This window comes from Artemia franciscana, chromosome 5, assembly GCF_032884065.1.
Source record: "Artemia franciscana chromosome 5, ASM3288406v1, whole genome shotgun sequence".
NCBI lineage: Eukaryota > Metazoa > Arthropoda > Branchiopoda > Anostraca > Artemiidae > Artemia > Artemia franciscana.
This window is the reverse complement of record NC_088867.1, coordinates 20,615,564-20,628,859: the sequence shown is the minus strand read 5'-3', so window position 1 is coordinate 20,628,859 and position 13,296 is coordinate 20,615,564. Positions and strand designations below refer to the sequence as shown.

Below are 13,296 nucleotides of genomic sequence, written 5' to 3'. Positions count from 1 at the left end.
AACAGCATACATTAAATGCTTACGAATAAAGCTCTGGGGACTATAAAAACTACTCGTGACAAATTGGTTGGAAATAACAAATCTTCGAGGAAAAGACTATTATTCAGAGCAAGCAAAAATAAAAAAAAACGAAAAGGGTAGGAAATTATTCGGAAAACTGCTAAATTATGGAAAAAAAATGAAGGGGGTAAAAGCAAAGGCTGGAGCCCTCTCTCCCACCTTTTTCATACCTGATAAGATATAAAGTTCAGGGAGGTATAAATTATCATACACTGGAGTAAAGGATGTCCCCTCTTCACGAACCTATTGACAAAAACGGTTAGAAGCGAGAACATCAAGATAGTTTGAATCAAAAATGCGGTTTTGCTAAGTTTCAGTTTTTAAGAATCCCAATTCCCCAAAAAATATGTTCTGGCCCCTAAATATCGAGGCAAATTTCACATATTGTGCAGCCCATAGAGGTTCAAACTCAAAGCCAGAAGGTGTGCAGTTATATCATGAGATTTTCATGATTAGTCAGTGTGGTCTCAGAACCTATTTACATGAGAGTTTCATATGAACAGGTGAGTGGACGTACATGCAGAAGCCAGTCAATGTTGCCACATTACACGGAGACTTTAACAGTAAACTTGTTCTTTTATGTAGCAACAAATTGACTTAGCAGCCCTATTTGGGATGTTCTCAATGACAAGTGAGGCCAAGTGATGACAAGTGACTTTTTAGAATCTCGGCATAAGGCTCATAGTAATATTCTGCCTCAGGTTCTGTACTGACGGGAGGGAAGAAGGGAAACTGTAATTGTGGTATCATTTCATTGGCAATCAATTACCAAAGGCTTTCGTATTACTTATAAATTTCAAAACGCTTTGGCCAATTTCAGTTATAAATTATCTGGAAAATTTGCTTTTTTTTCTGTCTTCAACGATTTATGGGCAAATCGGCTAATAAATCAAGAATCATGGGTAACACGGTGATGATAAATTGATCTTCCGGCTAGTCGGACTCAATTGTAGTAACTACAGACACAAACTGGAAAAACACTATAATCGAAGGAATTTCAAATCAATTATCTATAACGCCTTGTAAAAGAATGACAAGAATATTAACCTTCAATGATTGTTAAAAACATAAGGATTTTCTGCACAAAATAGACTTTTGTCAGTAGGGGATTCTGTAAGATTGCGAGTAAAAGCTTTTCAACATTTCATACCTTAAGGAAAAATCCTTTTATTTTCTAATTTAAAATTTCTTTTCTTTCTTTTAGTTTTAATCCAAACACTGTTTAAAACATTTGTCAGCAAATATAATGCCTTACTCTATAAAAAAAAAAAAAAAAAAAAAAAAAAACGAACAAATTTACTACGAGCTTACAACAGTAATAAAAATTCTTGCTAATTTACTGATGCTTGAAAACTCCTAGCAACCAACAGGAATAATAGACAAAAAAGGAAAATCCGAAGAAAATACAATCAAACGAAGAACATTTTCAGCCAGTTAAATGGAAACATTAAGACACACTTATGACAATTTAATTAAAACAAACTGTGAAAAAGTTTTATCGCAGTACAAGAAAGGTCCCAATAGGATAATTGAATCAAACAGAGCAACATACTAGCTACATCAATAGTATAGACAGAAACCATGCTCAATTAAATGTTTGAATGGCTAATTTCTTTTTTTTTTTACCTTCTCTTGTTTCAATAGCATGATTTATCTTGTCACCAGGGCTATTTTTTTTTTTTTGCTTCAATAGCATGATTTGTCTTGTCACCATGGCTTTTTTCTTCTAACTATTTATTCCTTCTTAAACGTTAAGTCTTTCATCAATGTTGAATATGGCTTGGAGAAGATCCTTGCCAAAATATTTACTTTCTCTTTTATCGCATTTTATTCAATTTTATGATACTTCCTCATTTGGATTTTATTTTATTCTCGGCGATTTTACATTTTTTATGTCTATTTAGTGTGGTCTTAAAACTCATTAGCATGAATAATGCAGAAAAGCTAAATGCAAAGACTAACTCTAAAGTACAATGCAACCCTGTACAACCTATAATTTAAATCCGAAGAAGAGTTAATAAGTGAAGTTAATATAATAAAAAAAAACCTCGAGTATTTCCATAATCTTGAGCTTTGTGTCTAAAACGATGGGATCCTCGTGAGCTGAAAAGGTCGGCTGAGATTTTGGCAGGGTGTCGATACCAACTGTACTACGTGCAAAATTACAAGCCACCACACTCATGTCTCCAATGGACCCTTTGAAACGACCATCCTCTGCAAAAGAAGAAAGGTCTTAGTCAAAATCTATACGTTAATATGTTTTAAAATAAGCTGAACAGAGAGCTCAGATATCTTTTCTGAGTGAAACTGGCAACAAAACAGAAAAAATAACAGAGATCGCAGTAGTTCAACTACGGTTTTGCTAGCTTTTTGCTGTAAATTAAGACTGAAGCATTTTCATACAAAAATGGCCGTTTTTATGGGACCCGAAAAATTTCATTCCGTTTTTGCAGCAGGCTTATGCGTCATAACGGTTCGAAAGCTGTGTTAAAGAATTTTTAATGTCGTCGAAAAAACAAGATGAAAAAGTCGATGAAAAACGCGTTCGTTATTTTGAATTAAAATCTTTTTAGAATTATAAAACGCAAATAATTGAGAAACTAATCAAGCTTATCAGAAGCCGTTTATTAGTATATGACAAGGAACATGAGGGCCATGTCATTTTAATCCTCAAGGCCTGGGAGGACATTTCCAGGGATACGAACATAGAAGATAAGGATTACTTACTATCAATTGGGCACAGTTAGTCTATGTTGGTACGGGCTAGCCCTTTTGAGTATTTTTCTTGGCTTTTCAGAGCTTAATTTAGCCTATTCTTATGGGTATGCTATCTAAATACCTCGTAATATTTTTCGTGATTCAACGGCTACAATGAACCGTTTTTGTGTAAACATTTTGCGACTTTTCTGCATCCGCGACCAGTTTTAAGTAAAAAAAAAAGAAAAAAAAAAGAGCCAAGAGCTCATATGGCACTTGTGACGAGGTCGGAAGAGCCAATTGCCTTCAGCTCCCAGATTGTAAAATCGGGGAAAACGACTGTTATCAAGTAAAATTATGCAGGTCCCTGACACGTCTACCAATTTTCATCGTCCAAGCATGTCCAGAAGCACCGAACTCGCTATAGCGATGGACCCCCCCCCCGATCACCTAAAGAGAGCAGATCTGGTCCAGTTGTGTCAATCACGAATCTAAGAATTGTGCTTATTCTTTCTACCAAGTTTCATTCCGATCTCTTCATTCTAAGCGTTTTCCAATATTTCCAGCTCCCCCCCCCCAATGTGACCGGATTCGGTCGGGATTTAAAATAAGAGCTCTGAGACACGAGGTCCTTCTAAATATTAAATTTCATTAAGATCCGATAACCCATTCGTAAGTTAAAAACACCTCATTTTTTCCAATTTTTCCGAATCAACCGTCCTTCCACTCCCCCCAGATCGTCGAATCGGGGATGCGACTATTTCTAATTTAATCTGGGCCAGTCCCTGATAAGCCCGCCAACTTTCATCGTCCTAGCTTATCTGGAAGTGCTCAAACTAGCAAAACCGGGACAGACAGACAGAAATCGCAATCGCTGAATGCCACTTGGTAAATACCAAGTACCATAAATAACCACATCTGTGTGAACCAAAGATTATAGTTAAATTTAGACCTACTCCTAACAGCAACAATTTTTGAATACCTGATCTAGAGGTTAAATTTAGCGCCCCATTTACAATGAGATTTTATTAACACCGAGATTTAGCTAACGCTAATTTAAGTCAAACTTTTTTCGTGTAATTTTTCCGGAAAAAAAATTCTATAAAGATTCTGATAGAATCTGATAGAATTTCCTAAAACAGGCAGTCAGAGAACTATTAATTATATTAGAAATCCACATTTTAAAACTAGAGATAAATACCCCTCCCCACCCTTATCTCCAGCCTCGCCTTGCGCGAATTAGAGAGTGCAAATTATCAATTGATATACATGTATTATTCTTTGTAAAAGGAAAAAAATTAAAAATATATTAGGCAACATTAACTTTCTATCGATACATGGAAAGTAACGAGAACCTAGGTATTGACTAAGGTTGTGTGCAAGATTTCTATATAAATGATTATTTTCACTTTGTTAGGATTTCATAAAGGCAGAGACTATTTATTTTGATAGGCCCACCATTTCTTACAGAGTGGGGTATCGTCAAGATGAGTGTGCGACTCATCTGACTATGCTCGACAAAATGGCTATCTCAAAATTTTGATCCGTTGACTTTGGAAAAAAAATGAGCGTGGGAGGGGGCCTAGATGCCCTCCAATTTTTTTGGTCACTTAAAAAGGGCACTAGAACTTTTCATTTCCGTTAGAATGAGCCCTCTTGCGACATTCTAGGACCACTTGGTCGATACGATGACCCCTGAAAAAAAAAAAAAAAAAGGTTCATCGTCAAGATGAGTGTTTAGTCCTTTCGCCAGACAATTACAAACTTTTGAATGTGATTTTTTTGGCTTTTCTTTAAATGTCGAGTTGTTATATTACTTTCTTACGAGTTTTATTTGCATTTTATATCTTAGTCCACTGATAAAGGTTACCTGATGAGAAGCCGAAATATTCAAGGCAAATTTTACACTTCCTTTAATGTCCCAATTGAAAGTTTTTAACTGCTGTTAAATATTTCTATATTTTCTTTTTCTTTGCAAGACTAAGAAAGGTTTTGGCTAATGTCTATATACTGGGAATAATATAACATTTAAAAAAAAGAAAAAAAATTTACAAAAACATTTCTACATTCTGGGAAAAAAGAAAGAAAAGGATATACCAGTAGTTAAAAGTATATGAAATATTTTTTTTCTTCAAAAATATTTGAGACCGGGAGCCAACATAGTAGGGTTGCCAGAGATAAAAAAAAATTGTGCCCTTAAAAGAATATGCAAGCGCACAAATTACCAAAACAATATACAAGAAAAAGAATACCATATTAAACAGGATGGGCGGAACAATAACTTATAAAAAAGGAACAATAAATTTAATAAAGATATTTGTCAACTAATTCTAGAGCAATAACAATAAAAAATTTGGACAGCATGAAGTTGTTAAACAATTCTCACTACATAGAATGTAGAATAATTGTACCTAACACATTAGGCATGCAGACCCGCTATAATTTATCCCCACACACCCTAATGTGCAAACCTATACCCCAAATTTGTTTCTAAAATATTATGTTTTTTCTTACTTTGGCATATTCATTAGGATTGAGCGTCAAAGAAAATACTAGAAGAATATTAGGTAGAGGGTAAATCATACAAGTACCTCTAAAATATATAAAATAAATAAGATAAGCTAGTTTGCCATCCCTATTAATTTGGGTGTTATTATTATGTGTATCATTGATTATTTCAGCAGGAATAGTTGAAAAGGATACAAAAATATTCAAATTTGTTAGAAAATCTCCTGGCCATGTCACATGAAGCCACAGTGTTTCCAAAGAAACATTAAAAATTTTAAATCATGGTTGGAGGAATAGCTGTATCCTGGTAAAAAATCAACCACTGTTCATAAACAGTGTTATTAGCAACAAGCATTATTACTTACCGTTTGATGTATTAATAAATAAATAAACCAAAAATTTAAAAACACCTTTAAAAAAAGTATCTAGTGAGAAGATAATTCCCATTTGTAGAACCAGATTAGAACCAGAGCAGGAGTTTAGGCTACTTTTTATAAGGATGTTGGTTTCTAATTGCGTCTCTAAGTGCGATTGAAAACTTTCGAGCATGTATTGGGTCTGTTTGACCCAAGTCTGACTCAAGACTGTTTGAGTAAATGTTTGACTGTTTGATTTTCACTAAATACAGGAATGGTAAACTACGATTTCGATTAAACTTGATGGTAAAAGTTTATAGATAAAACGAATTCATGGTGATTTCCAAAGACAGACTGAAAAGAGGCGTGGGATTGAAACTAAAACTGCAACAGTAGAATCATCATAGCTGAAAAGGACATATAGGAAAGTTGAAGCACCCATTTCGAATAACAAGGAAAATTACTTTTTTGTATACTGAAGTGTCCTGTCTTTTTTCGTACATTTAAAGACAAGAAAGTTTCTCCCTAATTTCGATACATCTCGTTGTCGAACGGAAACCACGCATCTCCCTTTTCATATTATACGACTGATAGTATACACGACTGAAACCTTAACATTAGATACACAACTTTTTGTTGCGGATCCCGCGGGAAGAACAAAAATATCTCGACTAAAGCAGTTCTAACAGAAAAGCCGATGCGTAATTTCCGCTTGACACCGACAGCATGTTAGTTTAATTAATTGAGATCACTTATCTCAATTCTTAACCTCTATTGCACTCTGTTTGCACGGCAAAATTAATTTTAATTTGAAAAATGAAAGAATGTTCAGATTCTAGAGGTCTAACTTTCCCTCTCAATTCGCCTATGTTGTTCCTATTTTACCGAAAAATGTAGTTGAAATGGAAAAAAAACTATTAGGGTTAAAAATATTAGAGTTCAATATCACCTTTTACGAACAGTTCTAAAAGGATAAATTTAGTTTATCCTGATATATTATTACCACTAAGAGATTTTTATTTAGAAAACAACAAATTACAGCGAGTCTTATTGAGTCTGATGCATAATAAACAAATAACTAATGTAACAAGTTTCAATAACTATAATTGAACACAACTTAAAAACTGCAATTGTCTACTGAATGCTGAAAATTACAATAAATAATTGATTACATTTCGGAGAGCCCAAATCCCTTTTCGGTAATTTGGGGAAACCTTTAAATTTCGGGAATAATAAAACCACTATCCTTCTCAAATATTTTCCCTCTAGACGTAGGCTTTTTCTGAATAAACACAAATATGATAAAAGATTCTTCAAGGGCATATAAATAGCAATACTCTAAGAGCTATCTTCGTGTATTCGGCTCATTGCTGTTCCATTAGAGGAAATATGTACTATAACGGGTATCCTAGAGTGGATTTACCAGCCTCTGCAGCTTATTTTGTACGAGTTTTGGGTATATCAAATACATTTTTTTTTGTCCAGATTCTTTTTCCTCCAGTGAATATACAGTGAATATAAAGAGACAGAAAACTCAGCTTTCCACTGTGGTTTTCTACTGAAAGCTTAATGAAATCCGAATAATATACGGACAGACACGTCTCATAAAAAAAAAAGGAATCTTAATGATCCTTCTGGCAACCATAGGAGCAAACCTTACCATAATAAACACGCAAACACAAAAAAAGAAACATACTTTTTAATTCTTCGAGAGCCGCCGCAAGGTGTTCACTCGTGTTTGTTCCATCAAGAATAGCAAGTAGTATTCTTGTCAAGCGAAGAAGATCCTTGAAGCCATAGAATCCGAAATAAACAAGTTCGCGAGCCAGTTTCACCACTTCAAATGTGAGAATGTTGCGACCATTTTCGTCAAATGTCCACATGTCACTTGATAATTCTAGCAAGTAACTCTCAACGAAACTAAGTGTATCAGCAAACTTCTCATGAATACCAGTTACAGATTTACTGCTTAATAGTTTTACGTCATAACTAGAGAAAACAAAATGACAATTAATCAGGGTACATTCAAGCATCCCTTGTACGACTAACAGTAACTTCCCAAGATGTAATACGTAAGAGATAATAACAAATCCTTATCCGACTACGTGCTAGCTGAACCCTTATTGACAACTAGGTGAATAACAACAATGACCTCATCTACCCAAATTTACATAAGGCTTATTTGTAGATCCCTGAAGGTGTACCACATTTTACAATCACCATTCCTTTTTGTTCTCGGTATATGCGTTATTTTATATATTTTTTCCCTTTTTATTCAATTGAAATTTTTGTTTACAAGCGACATCACTTCATCCACCTTTTTGTGTAGTAAATATTATTATTTACTTGTAGAACTATTATTTTATAGCAAATAGCATCGTGTGTCTCTCGCAAGACCGTATAGCCAAGAATGCAGGAGACCATTTTGTTTTTTATTGTAGTTTTTTTTGTAGTATCATTTAATTTATTCAATAGCAGAATTCAGTTTTTCGATTTTACAGCGCATCAAAGGGAAAACTACTCCGCCTCTTAAACCACATAATTGATTAAATAGGAGAGGTAAAAAAAGAGAAAAGAGAACAAGAGCTAAGAGCTCATATGGCACTTGTGACGAGGCGAGAAGAGCTAAGAGCCAAGAAACCATATGGTATGAGCTCTAAAAAAATTCTATGAATCAGTAGATTGATTTAAAAAGGAAAATAAGAGGCTTAATGCCGGTCAGGATTTAAAAAAAGAGCTCTGAGTCACGATGTCCTTCTAAATATAAAAATTCATTAAGATCCGATCACCCACTCGTAAGTTATAAATACCTAATTTTTTTCTAATTTTTCCTCTCCCTTTAGCCCCCCAGATGGTCGAATCTGGGAAAACGACTTTATCAAGTCAAATTGTGCAGCTCCCTGACACGCCTATCAATTTTCATCGTCCTAGCACGCCCAAAAGCACCAAACTTGCCAAATCACTGAACCCCTTCCCCCAACTCCTCCAAACAGAGCGAATCCAGTACGATTCTGTCAATCAAGTATCAAGGACATTTGTTTATTCTATCCACCAAGCTTCATCCCGATTCCTACACTCCAAGTGTTTTTCCAAGATTCCCCCCTCCAACTCTCCCCAATGTCAAACGATCTGGATGGAATTTGAAATAAGACCTCTGAGACATGAATTCTTTCTAAAAATCAAATTTCATTAAGATCTGATCATCTATTCGTAAGATAAAAATACCCCAATTTTCACGTTTTCCAAGAATTCCAGTTTCCCCCTCCAACTCCCCCCAACTTCACAGGATCTGGTCGGAATTTAAAATAAGAACTTTAAAGCACAATATCCTTCTTAATATCATATTTCATCAAGATCTGGTCACCTTTTCGCAAGTTAGAAATACCTCAATTTTCAAAATTACCCCCACTCCAATTCCACCAAAGAGAGCAGATCCGGTCCGGTTATGTCAGTCACGTATCTTAGACAGGTTTTTATTCTTCCCACCCAGTTTCATCCTGATCTCACCGCTTTAAGTATTTTCGAAGATTTCCACCCCCCCCCCCAATTACGCTTGATCCGGTTGAGATTTAAAATAAGAGATCTGAGTTACGAGGTCCTTCTAAATATGAAGTTTCATGAAGATCAGATTACTCCTTCGTAAGTTAAAAATACGTCATTTTTTCTTATTTTTCAGAATTAACCCCCCCCCCCAATAAATCGGATCCGTTACAATTATATAAATCACGTATGTTAGACTTATGATTATTTTTCCCACCGAGTTTCATCCCGATCCCTCCAATCTAAGCGTTTTCCATGATTTTAGGTTCCCCACCCCAAACTTCCCCCAGCGTCACCAGATCCTGTCAGAATTTAAAATAAGAGCTTTGAGACACGATATCCTTCTAAATATCAAATTTCATTGAGATCCGATAACCCGTTCGTAAGTTAAAAATACCTCATTTTTTCTAATTTTTCAGAATTAACCCCTCCCCCAACTACCCCAAAGAGAGCGGATCCGTTCCAGTTATGTCAATCATGTATCTAGGACTCGTGATTATTTTTTCCACCAAGTTTCATCCCGATCCCTCCACTCTAAGTGTTTTTCAAGTTTTAGGTTTCCCCCTCCCAACTCCCCCCCCCCCACAATGTCACCAGATCTGGTCAGGTTCAAAATAAGAGCTCTGAGCCACTATATCCTTCTAAATATCAAATTTCATTGAGATCCGATCACCTGTTCGTAAGTTAAAAATACCTCATTTTTTCTAATTTTTCAGAAATAACCCCCCCCCTCCAACTATCCCAAAGAGAGCGGTTCCGTTCCGTTTATTTCAATCATGTATCTAGCACTTGTGTTTATTTTTCCCACCAAGTTTCATCCCGATCCCTCCACTCTAAGTGTTTTCCAAGTTTTAGGTTTCCCCCTCCCAACCTCCCCCCCACTGTCGCCAGATCCGGTCAGGATTTAAAATAAGAGCTCTATGACACGATATCCTTCTAAACATCAAATTTCATTGAGATCCGATCACCCGTTCGTAAGTTGAAAATGCCTCATTTTTTCTAATTTTTCAGAATTACCCCCCCCCCCCCCCCTGACTACCCCAAAGAGAGCGGATCCGTTCCGATTATGTCAATCATGTATCTTGGACTTGTGCTTATTTTTCCCATCAAGTTTCATCCCGACCCCTCCACTCTAAGCGTTTTCCAAGATTTTGGGTTCCCCCCCTCCAACTCCCCCAATATCATCAGATCCGGTCAGGATTTAAAATAAGAGCTCTGACACACAATATCATTCCAAACATCAAATTTCATTAAGATCCCATCACCCATTCATAAGTTAAAAATACTTCATTTTTTCTATTTTTTTCCGAATTAACCGGCCCCCCACTCTCCCCCAGATGGTAAAATTGGGAAAACGAGTATTTCTAATTTAAGCTGGTCCCGTCCCTGATACGTCTGCCAAATTTCATCGTCCTAGCTTACCTGGAAGTGCCTAAAGTAGCAAAACCGGGACCGACAGACCGACAGAATTGGCGATTGCTATATGTCACTTGGTTAATATCAAGTGCCATAAAAAGAGAAGTAGAAAAAAATAGAAAATTAGAAAATAAAAGGAGAAAAATTAGACACAAAGCAGCATTCAAATAAAATGACAAATCTACACAGACATGACGAAGAGCACCAGACTTTTTCTTTTAAGAGCCAATTAAAAGTTTTGCAAGTCCCGTTGTTTCACCAAGCTCTTTTGATTTATCTGATTATTTTATTTTCTGATAGCAAAAGGAAAAAGAAAATGTAAGGTCTTATCATTATGGATAGACTTATAGACTACTTTTTAGCCAGCTACTAATAATACGGAGTACATTTAGTTACGAGCTCAAAAATGAATTGAATATGTTCAAATGGTTGATTAAGCTATCAAATTGTTGGTTCAAAAAGAACACTTGAGTCTTCTCTAGTCTCATGCCATCGTCTTCTCTATACAGCAATCAAGGATTTTTGGCTTGTATAAAAAAAAATACAAAAACGCATCAAAAATTTTTTGATATGTATTTTCGTTACATTTTTTCAAGTCAGACACAAATTCTGAATAAGGAGGGTTCAAACCCAGTAAACCACCTCTCCTTAGATACGGCCTTGGGGGCAACCACCAGGATTTGCTTCCCCAGTTGTTCTTGACACGAAAGAGGGTGGATGTTGGGATAGAAGGTGAAAGACATTTGGATACCAAAGGAGTCAAATTTAAAATAAAGGAGAAGACGGAAAATAACAAAAAGAGCAGCAACAACAAAATAGTAGGAGGTGGATAATACTCCTTTAAACCCAGATTTTTAGTTTTGCAGGTATATAATACGTAGAAATATCGTAAAAAGTTATTCTCCTTTACCGAGGACTTACAGAAATTTTGTTTTAACCCGCAGTTGTAGTCTTTCCTACGCAGTCACCATGCCGAATTCAAATGTTTTCCCCAGCATTGCTAGGCACCCCTAATGCGGTTAGAAGTCTGTAAATTGAGCTGAACTTGAACACTATTCCTTCTTCTAAAAAAAGACACTACGTATTTTATAATTAATGCAAAAAACTCAACTGGCCCATTGTCACAAAAAAAACAAAGGAAAGAAAAGAATATAAAAATAAATAAAAAACATTTAACAGAATCAATTAACCAAAGTAATAAAAAGACACACACAAACATAATTAAGAGCCCTTGAGAAAAAAACATGTACTTCCAAATCAGCGGCCGATATGCTTTCTCTATGCAGTCAGCGCACTCATGCTCTTGCGCTTTTGCTTCAACATCATTGTTTATATAATTAAAGAAGTAAAGAGAAATAAAAGAATAAATGACAAAGACAGAAAATCTTACTCTTCGATACTCAGTTGCTCTGGGATTTCCGACCAGAATCTGGCATACTCAGTTGCTCTGGGATTTCCGACCAGAGTCTGGTCGCTGTAACACATAACTTGTGTTACAGGCTCTTGAGGATCCCTGTTAACGTGCATGTGCAACATTAACCGACAAAATGAGGCGCGTAGCCCACAAGGAAGTTCTGTGTCAGACATACATCTACAAAATAAACATTTGTTTAGTAGCAGTAAATAAGTTTTAAAAAGGAATACACATACACGCGACACTTTCCCATAAGCAATGCTCTGAGCCCACTTAGAAGGTGGCCAAAGCAAAAGCATCAGACAAAATGGGATGAGGGAGGAGTTTCCTCCAGTATGTAAGTCATAGGTAGGCCGCCATAGTTCAAAGGGCCAAAGATAGAGACTTGGAAACCAATTTTCATTCGAAAAAGAGACCATCTCGGAGTCACAACTTGCTTTCAGAAGGTCTTAGGAAAGAAAACAGGGACGCAATTAGATACTAAGATTTCCTGCAAAAGCCTTTCCAAAAATCATCATACATTGCATAGATTTTGGTGATTGAAATATCGAGGAGATGTTTGCCGTTTCGATTTACGTTCTTCAAAGTCGAGAACCACAAGCCATTCTTTTCGTTCTAGTTTATAGTACATTTTTTGTCTGTATATTCATACACATAAAATCGAATATATGTCTGTCTGTGTATCCTGTAAGCATTACTAAACTGTTTACACGGTCACCAAGAAACTTTAGGATATCGTTGAGTACACTCCTGCGACGGTTTTAGGTATAAATTCCCCTCTGCAGGGCCCTCTTAATCATTCGAACTCTTTTCGCATAGACTGAAATTAGAGATCCCTGAACGTGAATGCTTGTGTTTGATGTGCTTGATTGAATAATTATGTTCAAATAAGTAATTTAACGTAAACTCTTTAAAAATGCAAAGATTTATTAGCAATAAACATATTTGCAAGTGAAAAGGTTCTCTCCGAGTAAATATATAGTCCAAAGAAAATGGTAAACTTATAAGAGAAGGATCCTCGACGATTAAACATGGAAATATAGGAGTTATAATATGCTAGCACGAGTAACAGTTTTGTGTCTGGGGACTAAATTAAAAAAAGTAGGAAATTACAAAGAAAATCCAGTCTACACGAAGTAGGCCTAGGTTAGCTTGAGGAAATTTTGACAGGTTAAATAGGCTAGCTGACTTAAAAGCAGTTGGGTCTAGTGGCGACGAAATTTCAGTTGTTTTTTTTACCATCCCCTAAATTTCAAAGCACCTTAAAAGACAAGCATGCAATACATTAAGGTAGGTGAAAAAAGT

General features: G+C 35.8%; 1 protein-coding gene across 3 annotated transcripts in view; it reads right to left on the bottom strand.

Moving 5' to 3' along the window:
• Positions 1-13,296, bottom strand: part of LOC136027082 (inositol 1,4,5-trisphosphate receptor-like) — a 156,396-nt gene that overhangs the window by 21,792 nt on the left and 121,308 nt on the right. For all 3 annotated transcript variants that reach the window (XR_010617490.1, XM_065704023.1, XM_065704024.1), the window contains 3 exons: positions 11,968-12,168; positions 7,318-7,610; positions 2,108-2,274 (listed from right to left, as the gene is read on the bottom strand). Coding sequence is in view for 2 of the 3 variants with exons in the window: in XM_065704023.1 (XP_065560095.1) it covers positions 2,108-2,274; positions 7,318-7,610; positions 11,968-12,168 (661 nt within the window). In the remaining variant the exon portion in view is untranslated. The remainder of the gene's footprint in view (positions 1-2,107; positions 2,275-7,317; positions 7,611-11,967; positions 12,169-13,296) is intronic.